A 17507-nucleotide genomic window follows, 5' to 3' on the forward strand; every position below is an offset into this window, starting at 1 on the left:
CTGTGTTTGCAAGCCGAAGGCCTGGCCTTTGGTCTCAGCTCTGCTACTCACCCAGGCCCCTTTCTTCCCTCCCTCTTGGTTAAGTTAGTCATTTTAACTCTTTGACTTTTGGTTTTCTCATCTTTTTTTTTAAGGATTTTATTTATTTATTTGACAGAGATTACAAATAGGCAGAGAGGCAGGCATAGAGTGAGGGGGAAGCAAGCCCTCTGCTGAGCAGAGAGCCCCATGTGGGGCTCGATCCCAGAACCCTGAGATCATGACCTAAGTCAAAGGCAGAGGCTTTTACGCACTGAGCCACCCAGGCACTCCGGTTTTCTCATCTTTTAATTAGAGAGAAATAATGTCCGATTTTCAGAAGGGTTGGAAAGTTTAACTGAGAAAATGGGGGCAACCATACAGTCATGGGCATGGCAGAAAAGCAATGCAAGGAATTGCTGGTGTTATTAAACGCTCTCAGGTATTGAAAAACCAGCTCAAAGCCTCCAGCAACCAAGGATATCTATCAAAAGTATCAAAGTTACCTTTGCTTCAAGATCCGGAAATGTGACCAAAATATTAGTTCACACAGGTGAGAGAATTGGCTCATTATGGTGTGGCCATATACCTAATTCTCAGGAAATCTCCTTCAATATTCAATGAGCTAACGTGATTGCTACCAACAGATCATCTCAGGGATTCCCGTAGGTTTTCAGGGAGGATATATACCCTATATATCTCTCTTCAAACAGAATTTAAATTTTTATTTTGAAGAATTTCAGACCTCCAGAAAAGTTGCAAGAAGAGTGAAATGAACATCCTTCCACCCTTGGCCTAAATGCGAATTGTTAACATTTTGCCACATTTCAGGTGCCATATATTTCTAACTGGGAGAGCTTTTGACAATGTATCAACCTTAAAGACTGTTTGAAAGGGCAGGAGGAAGAACAGGCAGAAAGGAGGGGGGAAACCTGCCAAGGAAGGCAGAACGATGTTTCATTATATGGTATATTTGTTTTCATGTAAGATAGATATGAAAGGACATTTCAGTGGGTAGAAAGTAGGAACAGCAGGTTTTTTTTTTCATTGACTGGAAAAAGGAAGGAATAACCTTCCAGCTCATTTGTAAAAAATAGTAACAAGAGGAAGTACACCCTAAAATCGTGGCCACACCCCCTTTTACTCCCAAAGTTAGGATGTGGACCGGTGAGGTCCGCCAGGATGCATCGAGAGGCACTTAGGTGAAGCCAAATTCCCACCTAAGTCCGGGCAGGGGAGGCCCCCATAGACCAGCTACAGAGGCCCCTCCCGGGAAACATCTTTGCACACAGTCTCGCATTCACCAACTACTCATCCCACGCGTCCGCGGGTCTGTGCCAAGCACGGCACAGCCAGAGGAAACACCCAAGGTCCCCTTCTGCCAGCACCTGCCCCCAGTCTCCACCTGTCGTCCTCACGCTGTTCCCTCTCTGTGCTCTCCCACCTCTCTTCAGCGCCACCTGTCGCAGGAGGAGTTCTACCAGGTCTTCGGCATGACCATCTCGGAGTTTGACCGGCTGGCCCTCTGGAAGAGGAATGAACTGAAGAAGCAAGCCCGGCTGTTCTAGGCAGAGGCTCTATAAATATATATGCATTTATATAAAGATACATGTAAAATCTCTATACTGAAGCTCGGTATAATCCTCTCTTGTGTAATGGGACACACTGCCAGCCATGAGACTTGCTTTTCTGTACTGTCAGGCAAGCCCACGTCATCGAGATATTTTTATGCTCCTTACTTTCTCTTTTCTAAGTGCTCTGGGGTTCGGGAAGGGATTTGAGGAGACTCCCATCCTTTTACTGGGGATCCTTTTTATACTGAAACATCTGTCCTAACCTGAGTCCCCCAAGGTCCAACTCTCTTTCCTAAAGGAGGTGCCTGAAGAAGTCTCTCTTCTCTCTGCTTCTCGGCTCTCTCCCCAGTCTCCAGGGTGGATGCTGACCAGGCAGTTTCCACACCTTACTGGCCCCAGAGGGGCCCTCCCACGGGAAGATCCACAGTGATCTCCCAAAGTCACCGAGCACCATGGAGAGCCCGTGAAGAATTCTCCCATCTCCCCCATTTAGGAGTTCGGTGCCCTCTGGGGGTGATGCCCTTAGCTGTGTGGGCCTTGGATCTACTCACTACAGCAGCAAATGAAGTGGTTCGGGCCTGGGCCTCTCTGCAGCTTCTCAGTCCTCCTCCTCCTGCCCTTGGCCCTAACTTCAACCCAAGTCACATGGTAGGAGGAGAAAAGTCATTTCCCTTCCCTCCAACACCTCCAACTGGTCCCTTTGCCTGGCCCCGATGTGGAGATGAGAGGGAAAGCGTGGGAGCCGGCCACAGGAGCCGGAGCAGGGCACCTGTTGGAACTGGAGCTGCAGGACCTTTTGCAACCCTCCTCTCACCCTCACTGCCCCCAGCACCTCCTAACCCTTCCCCCCTTCAGAGGAGAGGCCCATTATTACGCCTTACTACGATCTATGTGCCTGACAACTCAACACACCACAGGGCTAACTTTCCCATCACAGTTCCAACAGAACAGCTAGACAACCTCTAACTCCCCTCCAAACATAATACAGGCCATGTCCCAAAGAAAGCCGCCTGGTCTACATCTGCAGGCCCCTGGGCTAGAAGGGCAACCGAAGCTGTCCCTCACCAGTCAGTCATTGGCTCCCACTGCAAAGTTGGCCATGTTTCCTAGGGGAAGCCTTTGGAAGAATGGCTGCTTATGGAATTCCAAAATGAAGCATTTGCCAACAGTGCGCATGACCACCCTGGATTTCCCCAGCGGCTGCCTTTCCTGCCCTCTGGCCTTCTTGAACAGCGATGAAAGCTTGACTTTAACTTCTCTCCTCCCTTCCCCCAAACCTTTGAACCCCGGCCCCCAGTTGGCTATGTGTGGTGGGGTCTGTTCCTCCCTGGAGATGCCTTGATGTAGATCATGTTGAGGTCACGGAGGGAAGACGAAGAAGTGGAAATAACCATTATGACTCTCAAGAGGCTGGTGTCGTGACCTGGCAAATAGAGAACTGACTCCAATCCAGCGAACCCTCACTGAGCCCCTGCTAACGCTGAGCACCTGCTGTATCCTGAGCACCGAGGGGGGAGGGAGGTGGGGACACTGAGATGATCAGCACGGGATCTGGACTGGGGGGCACGCCTGCTAGCACTGGGTGTCGTCGGACATGGACTCGCATGTGATGGACGTAAGGCAGGAAGTGATGGAGATGGCATGAGAACGTGTTTGTGGGATTACCGAGAGGGCAGATGCAAGTTGGTGCAGACCAAGGAACTTTCTGGAAGAGATTGCATTTGAGCGACATTCAGGAAGGATCTCTGTAAACTGAGAGGAGACTGTAACTTGAAAGGGTGACAGGGTGAGGGGTCAGAAGGGGGTCTAATATTCTCTCACTTAAAACATCAACCCTCTCTGCAACTCTCCTTTTGGCCAGTGTCTTTCAACTGTCCTGACCCTTTAGAAATGTCCCCAGCCAGACGCAATCATTGAAACTGCCTCATTATCACCGGTTGAGAACTTGGCAAGATGAAGGGCTTTTGTTATTGTTGTTGGGTATTTTTGTTTCCCATAAAAGCACATAATTCCAACCCAGACCCGTGTCCTTCTGTTGTTTCTGGTATGAGTGGAAATGCGTGATATGGGAAGAGGCTGAACCATGCACATTTTCCAGAATAAAAAAGTCTAGGGAGCAGCTCTCTCTTGGCCTCAGTTTCTTCTTCTGTAAATTAAGAAAATGTGACAAGGTAAGCATCACCCAGAGTGTGTCCTGCAGAACGCAGGGTTCTGCAAGACCGTGGAGGACATGCCAACAAATATGGCTGTGATCCAGAAACTCACCAGAATAACAGTAGTTTGCTACTAAGTACTGACAGTGTGCCGAGCTCTCCACTGAAGACTTGGCACCCATCGTGTCATGTCAGCATCTGTAACAACCAAGAGGGAGGAAATAAGAATAATTCTTTGTATCTCACGGATGAGGAAACAGCTTTCAGGAGAACTTATAATTACCATGATGGAGCCAGAAGCCAACTCTAGCCTGTATGGGCTTAGAGAGACCAGCTTAGCCCCTCTTAGCAGTCAGGATGCTATCAGCTGCAAGGAGCACCTTCTTAAGAGTGATTAAACAAAGAGAGTTCATATTGTCCTGCACAACTGGGAATCCAAGTGCAGGGCTAATCAATTCAGGAGTTCAGGGATGCCATTGGGGGCCCAGGCTCTCCATATCTCTCCATTCCCCCATCCTTGGCTTTTGTCCCAAGATGGGACACCTCATGTTTGCAAAAATGGTGCCATGGCTCCAGGCATTGTGTCTTCACACCACAGCAAAATGCAGGAAAGAAATTTCCCTTTATGGGTCTCTTTTGACCAGTAAACTATCCCAGAAGACCTCAGTAGACTTCTCAGGTCGTACCAGCGCAGCTAGAGAACAGGTTCATGCCCTTGCTTGCACAGAAGGCTGGGAAGTTGTGTATTTGGCATTTTGAGCCTTGATAGTGGGTGGCAAGTGCTGTGCAGAGAAAGAAAAGAGACGGGAAGACAAGGAAGGGCCTCTGGATAAGTGAATCACAGTGTCCCTGCCACAGTCACTGTCCCTGTCCTTAGAGACCCACAATGTACATTGCCAAAATGTCCCACAAAGCTCTATAGTAGCTTTGTTTAATCCAAAGTTTCACAAACTCATTGGACATAACTCTAAGAAATGTGAGACTTACTCTATTTCTACTGTATGTCCTATTTCTATCCTAAGATAAACACTTATCTTCTGACATCTTTGAAGATGAGATGTGGCTTAAAAGTATCTCCTTTCCTGACCTCCCATCATATGAGTCTTCTAAGAATTATCCCCAACATGGCCCCTCCACCCAGGTGGCTCAAATGTATAAAAGGACACTAAAGAATGCTCCTTTGCTCCCTGCCTACACACACACCCAGCAAATACTTACTGAGCCTCTGGTGGGGGAGGCAGGAGCACTGAAGATTCACCAGGGTGTAAGGCAGTATGTGCTCTGGCCTAGAGGAGGGAGCAGACTGTAGGTAAGCAACAGCAAAGGAGATGACACAGAAAGATAACAGCTGCACAGACAACAAATGGAGCACCAGAGAGGGGAGCAGAAAGGACAGGCTTCACATACTCACTGAAGGATGAAAACGAAGTATGGAAGGGAAAAGTACGGGTGGGGGCACTCTGAGCCCAGAGAGAGCATGTGCAAAGGCACTGTGGTTGGTGAGAGTTTGGTGTATTTGAGGAACTGAATCCTCCAGAGAAGACAGGGAGGAGTGAGTGAAGGGGAGAATGAGACTGGAATAAGGGAGGAGGGGAGGGGAGCCTGGTTGGCTCAGTTAAGTCGGGGGTGGGGGAGAGGAGAAGTAGTGAGGAGGGAGGCAGGGTCCAGAACATGCAGGGAGACTGAATGCCTCTCATTCAATCAGGCTTTGTGGACATTGTCTGGATTGCACTGTGGTTGCTAACCCCCCAGATGCAGGAAAAATTGCCCTGAGCCTTGTTCCTTTGGCTGTGATCCCGAACCAGCTGCCGTGGAGTCCCCTTGGGAGTTTGTGAGAAATGCTGAATCTCAGGCCGCACCCCTGACTTACTCGATCCACATCTGTATTGTACTAAGACTGCTGGGTGATTCACACACATAGTGAGGTTAGGGAAGTGCTGCTCTAAACCCTCCTCCTTTTATGGACAAGTTGCCAACACCTTGGAGCCAGCCTTCCTGAAGTTGGAGAAGGGAACCTTTTCGCCCTGCACATGACCTTTTTGAACCACTGGGGGGCAACCTCACATTAATAAAGCAGAACATAAGGGGGAGAGTGCAGAAATCACAGAATGTGAGAGCTTAAAGTCAATACAATGGCCGCTTTTCGCAGCCGCGGAAGCAGGCTCCCTGAGCATCTGAGCAGAGGAGAACAAGCAGCCAGCTCGCCTGCACTGGGGCCCGTCATCCTCACCAGGCCCCTGGAGCAGAAACGTGGGGCTAGCTGCGGAAGGGGTCAGCAGCTGCTGCTGGCCACTGAACAGAGCCACACATGGAGAAGAAGGGCTTGAAGTTCAAGGAAGGGAAAGCCTTCTTGCTAAAATCCATAGCAATGAACTTCACAGAACCATGCCAACTCCGTGAATACCCCATGTGGAATTAAGTTGCTTCATTAAATGCTTCATTTCACATCAAACTTCAAGGTGCTCAAAATCTTGCCTCCACAATGACAAATACCTACTTATATACTGAGCCAAGAGCTGCTGCCAACCCATGCAAGAGCCCTGGAGTGAGACTTTCAATAAATAAAACCCTGAAGCTATGAAGACGAGGGCCAGCCTCTCATTATCCCCAACCCCAGGAACCCACACCCTCTTCACCTGCCCTGATCCAAGATAGTGGGCAAAGGAACACAGACGGGAAAGAGTAAAGGCTTGCCGTCTCTCTCTCTCTCTCTCTCTCTCTCACACACACACACACACACTCACACGGTTAGTCCTCAGGGCAAATTAAGGCCAAGTGTGCAGAAGAATTAGGTCAAAAGTAAGGGGACATCTATGCCCATGACCAAAAGTGTTTCCCAAATTTTGGTTGCTCAAACACAACCTTCTCAGCTGTCATCAGATTCTGGTCTTAATGGCTATTTGCCTGATATTTTTCTTTCCATTGACTCATACCTGATATCTCTATTTTAAAGCAATATCAGGGAAAGTATGGATTTATAAGGACCAGGGATGCGCTTTTAACACAAATGCAAATCAATTGGTAACTCCTCAGATATGGTGGCCCGTGTAACACCAAAATCCATCCCACATTTCCAGCAAGAGTCTGAATTCTGTACTTTGGGAATTTCTCTGACAGAAGTGGGAGGGGAGAAGCTTTGTATTCCCTCAGTGTCTTCAGGCTGACTGGGCTTTAAGGAGCGGAAGGGAAAACAATCAGAAGATGCTGCACAGAGAAGAAACCACAAGCTACTTTGACAATCAAGCAGGGTCTGACTGACCCCTGCCCACCTCAGAGAGCCAGCCAAGACTCTCGTACCGCTGGCTGCTTCCCAGGGGTTGGGCAGGTAGGAGGTCCCCGGACCTTGAAAAGTGTTCATTGGATAGAGTTCCTTCCCTGCCACCCCAGGCTGTAGAGCCTTTGTTTTTGTGGGTGCCATGATGAGCTTCAGCAGGGACATCATATCTCCCTGAGTGCTACTCCCAGCCTCCCCATTTACTGTGTGTGGGTTGTGGGCTACCCTGTGTCACCCCAAAATTCCTATGTTGAAGCCTTAACACTCAGTACCTCAAAATGTGTCTGTATTTAGAAGGAGAGCCTTTACGTGAGGTGCCTAGGGCAGCCCCTACTCCAACTAGCCTGGTAACCCTATAAGAACAGGAGATTGGGACACACAGAGACACCAGGTGACAGAAAGCCCATGTGAAGAAGCAGCAGGAGGGTGGCCTTGGAGGACACCTTGAACTTGGGCTTCCAGCCTCCAGATCTGTGAGAAAATAAATTTCCATGGTTTAAGCCCCTCTCCCCGCCCCCCACCCTTCCTCCAGTCTGTGGGATTTTTTGGACAGCCCTAGCACACTAATATACCACGTGAAATCAGCTTGCAAAATAGGAATGAAAAACCCTACCCCTGGGTAGGGTTCATGGCAACACTGTGCCGGGGTGGACTTACTTCACAGGACGGTAAGGGTGGAATGGTGTACTTCAGGTTCTGTACCTGACTGCGAGGCAAGGGGCCTCCTGACCGCTGGGCATCTGCCGCTTTCCTAGATCAGGTTGTTTACCCGGACTACAGTGCCCCCTCTGGCCAGTTCTGGAACTGCAGGAAAAGAGGACTGACTCACCAACGCACTCTGTCCCTCTAAGGACTGGCAGGCCTTCAGCAGCGTGACCTCCTCTGCCACAGACTGGGACAGACCACCTGAAGGCGAAGATGAAGCAGAGGAAGGACAAGTCAGGAGCTGGAGACAAAGTGGAGACTGCTCTGTTTGCCAGCCTCATCCCTTAGGCTCCCCAGTTACCCTCTGAGTGAATGAATTCCTTTTTTGGTTTAAGCTGGCTTGAGGTGTGATTCTGTCACTTGCCACCAGAGCAGTTGTGACCAGTACGCCGGCTCCTAGAGGAAATTAACCCTCACAGGGGAGTCTCAAGTGAAGTCTCCCACACCTTCTTGTGGATAAAGAATGTATTGTCCGTCTAACTCAGAGACAGGGTCTTTACTCACCTGGACCAAGAGAAACTGTCCTGAGCAATTTGTCCTTTGAACAAAATAGCACACTGTTTACCTTTTTAAAAATATACACACAAAATTCTACTGTGTGTAACAGTAGCTGGAAGCTCTGTTAGCCTTCTATTTAAGAATACAAGGTGTTGGGGTAGTTGGGTGGCTCAGTGGGTTAGAGCCTCTGCCTTCAGCTCAGGTCATGATCCCAGAGTCCTGGGATCGAGCCCCGAATTGGGCTCTCTGCTCAGCGGGGAGCCTGCATCCCCCTCTCTCTCTGCCTGCCAAACAAATTAAAAAAAAAAAAAAAAGAATACGAGGTGTTCTTGCAGGGAAGGCAAAAAATCTGGCAGGATCTCTTTTCCAATGTTTTGATTTACATTAGACCCCCTGCAGGGGGCAGCCTGGGCATGTGGCTGTGATTTCAGTATCCCCTCGATTTCCAGCAGCATCTGACCACCTCTGCAGAGGAAACCCATGTTGATTACAAGAATAACTCACACTGACAATGGGGCAGGCACCGGATTGGGCCCCTGACTTATCTCATTTAAGCTTCTGGCTACTTCTTTTACCCTCCTGTTACAGATGAGGAAATTGAGCTCTAGATAAGTAACTCTCTCAAGGTTTCACAACTGTACATCGCAAAGCCTGAACCTGAACTCAGGGATGTCTCACCCTGAAGCCCATGATTTGGCCACTGTACAACAAATCCCTCCCTCAACAGAGTGAGAGCTGAATTTGGAGGACACTTCTCTGGGCCAGGCCAGGCACCAAGCACGTTACGTACACAGGTTCACAAGCCCCATGAGGAAGCTATTGTTAGCCCCCAACTTTTCGATGAGCCATGAGGGTTCAGAGAGGTTGAAGATTGTGTCTTGGATCTTGCTCTTCCCCAGTGTGTCCCACAAATGGCAGAGAATGACGTTATGGAGGCAGGAATGTGGCTCCCGTGACATCACGTCTGGAGTCCTGGGCACCACCCCTGGACCTGCCTCTTGGGCCTTGTGTGCTTTGGGTTGTAGTTTCCGTAACTGACCAACGAAGAGACCATCTCAGCTAACATTTCTGGTTCCTCTCTGCTCTAAAGTTTTTCTGGATTTCCAGGATTCAGAAATTCCCTTTGGACTTCTGCAGCCTGGTCTCATCTTGCAGCATGGATGTGAAGATGGGGCACACAGGGCAGCCTTTCAGAATAGAGGCAGCCCCTGCGGCAGTGTTAGGGGCTGGGCCTTACCTTGGGCCGTCGGGGTGGACGCACCCAGCTGGACAGACTCCCTGGAAGTCTTCATGAAGCCATACTCTGCCTCGAGGTTCCACAAAGGTAGCTGTGGGCGCCATGAAGACCAGCTCACAATGTTTTCAAGCAACTGTAATTCATTACCAACCTTTTTAAATCAAGAGATTTTACACTAAAATCTGGATTTCTGGGTTTTCCAGAAAGGTTTAAAAGGGTGGCCTCTTGGGACCCATGTTCCTGCTGGCCACACTGGCCCACACAGCTGGCTATTGGCCCTTCTGAAAGCACAACAGGGCTCTCCTTGGCCATGGACCCAGCGCTCCCCCGACCCCTCACACATGCCTGTCCCCGGGCTGGCCTTTCAGGCTTTTCAGGATGGGAACCTCACAAATGGAGCCAAGAGAGCTCTTGTTTTTAAGAAAGGACCTGGAGAGAGGGGACAGGTTTCACTCAGCCTTTGGGCATAAAAACAAAAGCTCTTTTCCTCCAAACATAGCCAGAGCACTGGGCTCTGTTCACCACTGAAGCCGAACCTGGTGGCCCGGGTACAGGTAGGAAACCGGTTCCAGGGAACGGGAACCAGAATGTGTGACGGAAGGAGGGATTTTTAGCCATGAAACTCCTTCTCTTTCTCGCAACAGCCACCACCCAGATCTCTATCTGCTTTCCGGGGCCCGGGGCCCGGGGTGGACCAGCAGACATGTGTCATTTCCCTGGGTAGGGGCCATAATGGCAACATTGTGCCGAGTGGAACAAGAGAAGTTTTCATCCAGCCACCAGCCCTGGGCAGACACTCGAGCAGGGGGCTCTGTGGCTCACTCTGCACAAAGGAGCTGGGGAGAGGGGCCCCAGGCCCAGGAGAAGCTCAGTGGGCTGGGCTGCCTGCCTCCAGCAGCACGCAGTAAGGCAGGGACGCAGAGACCAAGGGCTTGCAGAACACCTCACTGCGATCTCATCTCCCCCTGCAAATAAGTGAGCAAACAAACACTCCCAGAGGATCAAAAGCACCCTCCAGGACGTGTGCATTCAAGGAAGCCCAGGAGCCCTTGAGCAATTACTCACGGACTCACTTGCCAGTACTTACTATCACTCACTAGGTGCCAAGAACTGCACTAGGCTGTAGGGGTTTAGTGGGAAATAAAACACAGCACCCATCCTCGTGCTGCTTGCAATCTGGGGGACCAGGAAGAGGCAAAGAGAGAAGCAAGAAGGAAATGAAACATTGGTGACCCAACCAAGAACTGAGATGCACAGAGCAACAGAGTCGGTTTAAGAACCCAGGTCTGAACACCCGACCTGTGGTTTTTCTGACTCTTCCCAGGGTCTCCTGAGCTGCTTCTCTGTAATGAAAAAGGGGGTCCGTGAAGAAGGCACCCAGAACACCAAAATAAGGAACTTGTGTCTACACTGAGGGCAGAGGGGGCCAACACATCTTTTTACAGGGGATCTGATTGGAGTCGTGGAACATTCACTTTGGTATCCGTGGTGCAAACAGACCTAGAGGCAAGGTGACAGGGTAGAAGGTGAGAGTATGTTTCTTTTGCTGGGACGCAGAATCTTTAGCCTCCAAATTTTTCATTCCCAGGTCTTCCCAGCTCCACCTGATAAGCTGAGAATGAGACTGGGGAGTATCATTTGTTTTCATAAGACTGGGAGCATGGGGGAGTTGAAAGCTTTCTTCCTGCTATTGTTCCCAGGATCAAATTTGATATCTTTTTACAGAGCCTGGAGCTCTCCACACAGAACGCTTTAGACAGCACCAGACAAATCTAGTACAGAGAGAAAAAAAAAATCCTCTCTGAGGGTCGCAGTCATGCAGAGACATGGGAAGGGAAGGAGGAAACAGAGCATCTACAACCTCCGTCCCAGTCCTTCACCGGCACTTACCACCCCACACCCCCCAATCACGACAAACCAAACGGCTTTGCAGGCACGTCTTGCTATCTTCCATCTCTGTGGCTCTGCTCCTACTGTTTGCTCTGCCTGTCATGTAATCCCCCACTGTGGGCTCACCCAAATATCAGCCATCCAGCGCTGCCTCCATAATTAGCAAGAAGTCCTCACCTTGTCTTGATGAACTTGAAGAGCACTTTATCTCTCCTCTGGCCCTTTTCACATAATAATCTGTTGCTCATTCATTTTGTACATATTTATCTCCTCTACGGGACTGTAGATTCCTTGAGGATAGAGCCCCTTCCTACTTCGTGTTAATTCTCCCTAAAAGAACTTGCCCAGAAAGCAACACATATTCCTAAGTGAACTGATGAAACGTGGTATTGTTTTTATGGTGATGACAGAGAAAAATATATATATTAGAAATATATATATATGTTATATATATATATATTATATATATGTTATATATATATATTTTTCTAATATATATATATTTTTTCTCTGTCCCTTTAATTTAATGGGAGAAAAATATATATATATTAGAAATATATATATGTTAGAAATATATATATATATTTTTCTCTGTCCCTTTAATTTAATGGGGTCTGTCATCACCATAAAAACAACACCACGTTTCATCAGTTCACTTAGGAATATATATATATATATATGTATGTATATAGTATATATATATATGTATGTATATAGTCATTCCTTGCCTGGGGAACCCAAAACAGGATTTCTCATTCCATCATCCTGACTGCAACCAAGCTGTAGTCAACTTAGTCAACAGTGCCACCCAGTGGGCATTATGAGTAATTATCTAAACCAGAACCACCCTCCTCCACAGACCATTCTTTTCCTTACTCCTTAGCAGAACTGCACATGAACTGTGTTCCTCCACCTATACATTTTCTCCAGTTCACAGCTCAGTTAATCCTACTCCATAAATTATTCCACAGATCCATATAAGTTATCCTTATCTCTTTTTACTTTTCTGTCCCAATTCTCTGAGGAACCTCCAAGGTCCTTGAAAGTGTCTGAAATTTCTTTTAAAAATCTACCAGACTCCATCTCTCTTGCCAATTGTTATATCTTATATTATTTTATTCTTTCAAGTGAAATATTGTGTTTTTAAAAGTATTAATGGGCTGGCCTAGGAACTTAACTGCCATTTACAGCCTTGTTTTCAAGGGTTTCAGAGTTCCAACAGTGAACTTAGGGAACTTAATCCACTTGTAAATTGTCGGTTGTCTGCTTTAGAATTTAAACTGACCTTTTCAAATTGGAAAAGTAGGCAGGAACAAAGAGGAACTTGGAAAATAATAATGGCTCACATTTTTATAGCTATTTATGGTTTATAAAGTGGGTTTGTATCATCATTTCATCTGCCCTCTCAACAGCCCTACGAGGTCAATAAGAGGTCTCCCCAAGCACAAATGAGCAAGCCAGGCTTACGCACTTTATAGAGCAAGACCTCACACACAAGTTTTCAGACTCAAATCCTATTGTTTTATTCAGTACACCACATTTCCTCTGCATGTTCACACATACACACTACAGACAACACACACAATTTCTTGAAGACAGCATTAATTACAACTTGCCCATAAAAGCCATGGAGAAAAGACACCCAGGCCAGGAAGTTGCAGGATTCTCTTTCCCAAGCTGTTCCTCCTCTGTCTGCCTCTGCAAAGGCATTCCCAATGCCAGGAAGTTCTAAGTCAAAGGAGTTCCCTAATCAAAACTGAAAACAGAAGACTTGGCCCATCTTGGGGAGGAAGGTTGTCTAGGAGGACAACTGGGCTTGGACTTCACATTATAAAAGGTCTTCAATTTAGACATTTGATATAGTCTGTAAATGAGTTGTACCTGCTTTCACAGAGATAACACTAATAGGATGAAAGAAGTCGACATTCTTCATACACACTTAAACTTAAATCCCACTCCTGGCCCAGCCACACTGGCCACAGCAGTATTTATTCTATATGCTCCAATAATTTTTGGAAAGAGCACACTTATATTGCACTAGCATACAAAAGTGTGCTGAACGCATTCACTTCCACACGGCTGTACCCCTCCGTTTTGATATTTCTTCACCGTTAATACACAAAAGTTCCAGAAGTTGGAAATATCCCAAGCTCTGCCCACCTTTTAATCGTCTCTGTCCTTGTCTTTGGCGATCTTCCTTTTTGCAGATCTTTATTATTCCGCTCTTCTCTCACACCATTATTGACGCTGCACCCGCCTAGTGCCCTGTCCACTATCAGCACTAGAAAGCGCTCAAGTAAGACCTGTCGAGTAGAGACCATAAACCCAGAGTCAGGAAATGAGGGGCAGCTGCAAGGAGAGGTTTTGATTCCCCTGGGGGTGGAGGGACGGGGGACAAGTTCTAACAGTCTGGGCAGTCTGCGGATGGAATGGGATGGAAGGTGCGACAGACAGTAAGCCCCCCCATCCGCAGCCCAGCGCAAGCAGAGCGCAAGACCGCGCGGGCCGGGCAGGGGTGGGCCGCTCCGGAGAGAGAGCTCGTGAACCTGGCAGTGGCTCCCCGGCCCACCGCGGGAGGGGCGCGGGGGCGTGCGCGAGGCAGGGCGTGGCGTGGGTGTGTGCGGGACCCGGGACACCGGCCGGCCCCCCGACCAGGGGGCGAGGCGTGCTCCGGGTCTATTCCGGGAGCGGCGTGAGGGCGGGCGCGGGCGGGCGCGCGCGGGCGGGGGGGCGCCGGGCGGGCATCCTGTCTGGGGGAGGGGACGTGCGCGGAGGGCGCTCCCGCGGGGCCGGACCGGAGAGCGCAGCGCCGGCCGCTACCAGCCCCAACCGAGCAGCTGCGCCCTGCTCGGCGCGCCCGGGGACCGCCGCCGGCGCCATGGACCGAGGCCGGGGTAAGAGGAGCCGCGGCAGCCGCATTGGCTGCCGCGCGGGGCGGGGAGGAGAACGGCAATCCAGGGGCCCGAGGGGAGGAGGAGGTGGTAGAGGGGTGGGGGGCGGAGGAGGGGTCGGAGCCGGCGCGGGGTCGGGGGTGGGAGGCCCGGGGCAGAGTGGACAGGTGCCTCCTTCCGCCGGGGCAGCACGGGTGTAGATAAGTCCCTCGCGTCCCGGGTCGGAGTGGCATCCTGTGTGTAAGACCAGTTTCCTACACTCAGAGTCAACTCCATTAGAGAATGCCCCCACGGGATTCCTGAGGACAGCGAGCTCCTCCCACCCCATTCCCCTCTGGAAGGGTAAGATGGGGTTGGCAGGTACACTCCCAAAACTCCCCCACCGTGCCCCCCCACCAAGAGACGCCCCTGGAGACCGGAGTTTACGGCTGCCTAAGGCATTGAGAGCAGGGACAGGCGAGCCTGCCTCTGTGCGCGTGGGTATCTGAGCCCGGACTCTGCCTTTGCCAGGCTGTGTGACCTTCACCCAATCCTTCTACCTCTCTGGACTAGTGACAAAGTTACATTGTGGTCTCTGCAAGGCCCCTTCTGGCTCCCACCCTTTTTCAGGAATTGAGTTTGTTTGATAAAAGTTTCAGAGATTGGAGAGAGCGTGTGTACATTGACGTGAGAAAAGTTAGCAGCCCTTGAGGGGTGCCCTGCCCAAGAAAAGGCCTAGACTCTTCAAAGACATGTGTCTGCGAAGAAGTAGTGGCCTGCTTGGATATGGGGGCAGTGTCGAACGCTGGGGATCGGAACGCCAGGGTTCCAGCCACCCACCTCTGCCAGGCTGAGTGATCACAGGAGGGAATGCGCTTGGTAAACTGGTCAATGCTGTGCCGACATGAGAAGCATTATTATTGTTGTTGTTGTTATTATTAATGGAAAATTCCTCTACCTCCTTAATAATCTCACACCTTTCATCCATCTGTTTGTTTTCTGTGCTGAGGCCCCCAAGGCAGGGAGTGGGGGGCGGGAAGAGTGACCGGGTGGGTGTGGAAGCGGTTAGGAGAGCACTAGGGTCAGGGATGAGTGCGTGAGGTTTCCTGATAAGCTGGCCTGCACTCCCAGTACAGGACAGCCAGTCTTAAGGACTTCCCAGGGGCTCTAGGAAACCCCAGCAGCTTCCAGTTCAAGATGCTGGGGAAAACCTTTCCACCCACCTGCTCTCAGCACAAAATACCGCTACACCTCCTTTCATGCTTGGAAGGGCATGCAGGAAATGGGCGGGGCTTCTGATCCGCGTTTTGGAGACAGAGATTGTGATCCCAAAAGCAGTGCTCACCTGTTAGCCGACTCCTGGATAGGTTTACAGAGAGTATACACACTCACCGGGGAGGAAAAGTAGAGAGAAGAGGCACCTCTAATGTCCCTCAGCCCTCCCTTCCCACCTCCCACGTGGTACATCTAAACCAAAGAGCCCCCACCCCCACCCCGGAGATAGAGAAAGTTGTCACATATCACCCTGTCTGGTCCCCAGTACAAAAATCCCTATCTAGTCTGCTCAGAATTGTGGGAGGACTATGTCGTCCTTAGACTGACCAAGGGTGACAATAATTCAGTTAGCTTTAAATGCTTAGTAACTGACACCTCACTTAAGAAGGCTGTCTCCAGAGCACTACTGCTCGGAAGCTGGACTTCCTGGGGCTCTGTTAGTACTCAGAATGTTCTAGAACTCTCTCCCATGCTGCAGGCTCTCCCCACCTACTCTCCTTCTCCTTCTCTCCTTCGCAACTCTTATCTCATTATGCTGTTACTCTAAGAGTTAGTTCTCGGGCTGTATGCTTTGTGCCTACCTTCCCTGCCCAGATGGAAGCTTCTGGAAGGCAGGGAGTGGATCTCTCTTCCTGCTCCTGTAAGGACATCAGTCCTATCAGGCCCACCCCTTATGATCTCATTTTGCCTTAATTACCTCCCTAAAGGCCCTGTCTCCAAATACAGTCATATTGGAAGGTTGGGGCTTCAACATATGGATTGGGGGGGGAGGGGGGAGTAGAGGGGGATACACTCCTGTCCAGAGCAGCAAGGTTGGGTCATTGACATGAACTTGCCCAATCACTTGCTGTGTAAGGGACAGAGCTAGGTTTGAACCAAAGTCGATCTTCAGCTTACTGCTGATTGCCTCCACGGTGGCAGGTGACCTGCCCAAGCCCTGGAGCCAGGCTTGGATGCCACGTCTTCCTGCCAGCTCCAGGGGCCTCTTCCACACCTCACCTGTGCTGCTCAGATCTTCAGCAGCCATGACAACACAAAAGCTCAGCACCAAAGTCAACCGCCTTGAGAATGAAAACAAACCTGGGAATTAGGATTTCTCTACTAACACAATGTGTGTCTTTCTGTGAGTAGAGCAAGATTTGTAGGACACCAGAACAGAGAAACCGCTTATAATGAAATCTCTTCCAGTAGGAATTCCCGATTCATGAACATCATACAAAGAGAATCATAGACTGATGTCCATAGACACCACCTTCCACAGGACAAATTAACTAACTCTCTGTCTTCATAGGAGGCTAAAAAAATATATATATGGATACTGATAATAGCTATTTCTTGGGGTTGTTGTAAATATTAAATGCATGGAAGATACTCCAACCAATGCCTAGCATGTTGGACCCACTCAATAAATGCTATTGTAATTACAGTCTTTTTTCATTAGACTCTGCATAATAAAATTGCTTTATAAAGCTTCACTTGGTCCTTCCACAAGCTAGTCTGACTCTGATGACAGATTTTTGAGTCCCTACTCTGTTTTAAGAACTGAGCTAGACAGTTTTGTGCACATCAAGGACAGGGCCTGTGTCATAACCTACCTACTCTGTGTCCTGGAGCTCCTTTGTGCTGCTTATCTCTTGAAAATCCATCTCTGACCTTCAGTAATTGCACCACCATCCAACTGACATCGCTGAGTGACTGATAAAATATTAATACACATGCCAATGTCTCCACTTTCCCTTATTTATCCTATTTATTCCTGCCTACTGACTGGCTGTTTCTTTATGTAAGTTTGCCTCTGCAAACTTCCCAGTCTTCTCAAGTCATTCTCTCTTTGAAGACTTTGGTCTAATATTTTCCTGATTTTGTCATTTGCCTTCTTAATGTCCAAGGTGTTGTCTGATCTGCCTGCCTCATGGAAGTCACTGATTTCCCCCAAGGTTCTTTTCCTTTCCACTTCACAACTAGTTCTTTTTCATCAAGCTGAATTCAACCCAAGATGGGAATTTCTTTTGC

General features: G+C 49.2%; 2 protein-coding genes and 1 long non-coding RNA gene across 9 annotated transcripts in view; 2 read left to right on the plus strand and 1 right to left on the minus strand.

The window, feature by feature from the left end:
* ABLIM3 (actin binding LIM protein family member 3) overlaps nucleotides 1–3611 on the plus strand; it is a 109962-nt gene extending 106351 nt beyond the window's left edge. For all 7 annotated transcript variants that reach the window (XM_004737874.3, XM_013051174.2, XM_013051178.2 and 4 more), the window contains one exon: nucleotides 1473–3611. In XM_004737874.3, the coding sequence (XP_004737931.1) occupies nucleotides 1473–1586 (114 nt within the window). In that variant the 3' untranslated portion in view covers nucleotides 1587–3611. The remainder of the gene's footprint in view (nucleotides 1–1472) is intronic.
* A 37-nt stretch (nucleotides 3612–3648) lies between these two features.
* LOC106004790 lies at nucleotides 3649–14065 on the minus strand. Its single transcript, XR_001177838.2, has 5 exons — nucleotides 13510–14065; nucleotides 9460–9550; nucleotides 7849–7925; nucleotides 3858–3943; nucleotides 3649–3738 (listed from the first exon to the last, which is right to left on the minus strand). It is a non-coding gene; the product is annotated as an uncharacterized LOC106004790 (long non-coding RNA).
* The window catches only part of AFAP1L1 (actin filament associated protein 1 like 1), a 58109-nt gene continuing 54507 nt past the window's right edge, over nucleotides 13906–17507 (plus strand). Inside the window, exon 1 of the mRNA XM_045079557.1 lies at nucleotides 13906–14243. Within this exon, the coding sequence (XP_044935492.1) occupies nucleotides 14228–14243 (16 nt within the window). The 5' untranslated portion in view covers nucleotides 13906–14227. The remainder of the gene's footprint in view (nucleotides 14244–17507) is intronic.

This window comes from Mustela putorius, unplaced genomic scaffold, assembly GCF_011764305.1.
Source record: "Mustela putorius furo isolate JIRA1106 unplaced genomic scaffold, ASM1176430v1.1 tig00000407_pilon_pilon_pilon, whole genome shotgun sequence".
In the NCBI taxonomy this organism is placed as follows: Eukaryota; Metazoa; Chordata; class Mammalia; order Carnivora; family Mustelidae; genus Mustela; species Mustela putorius.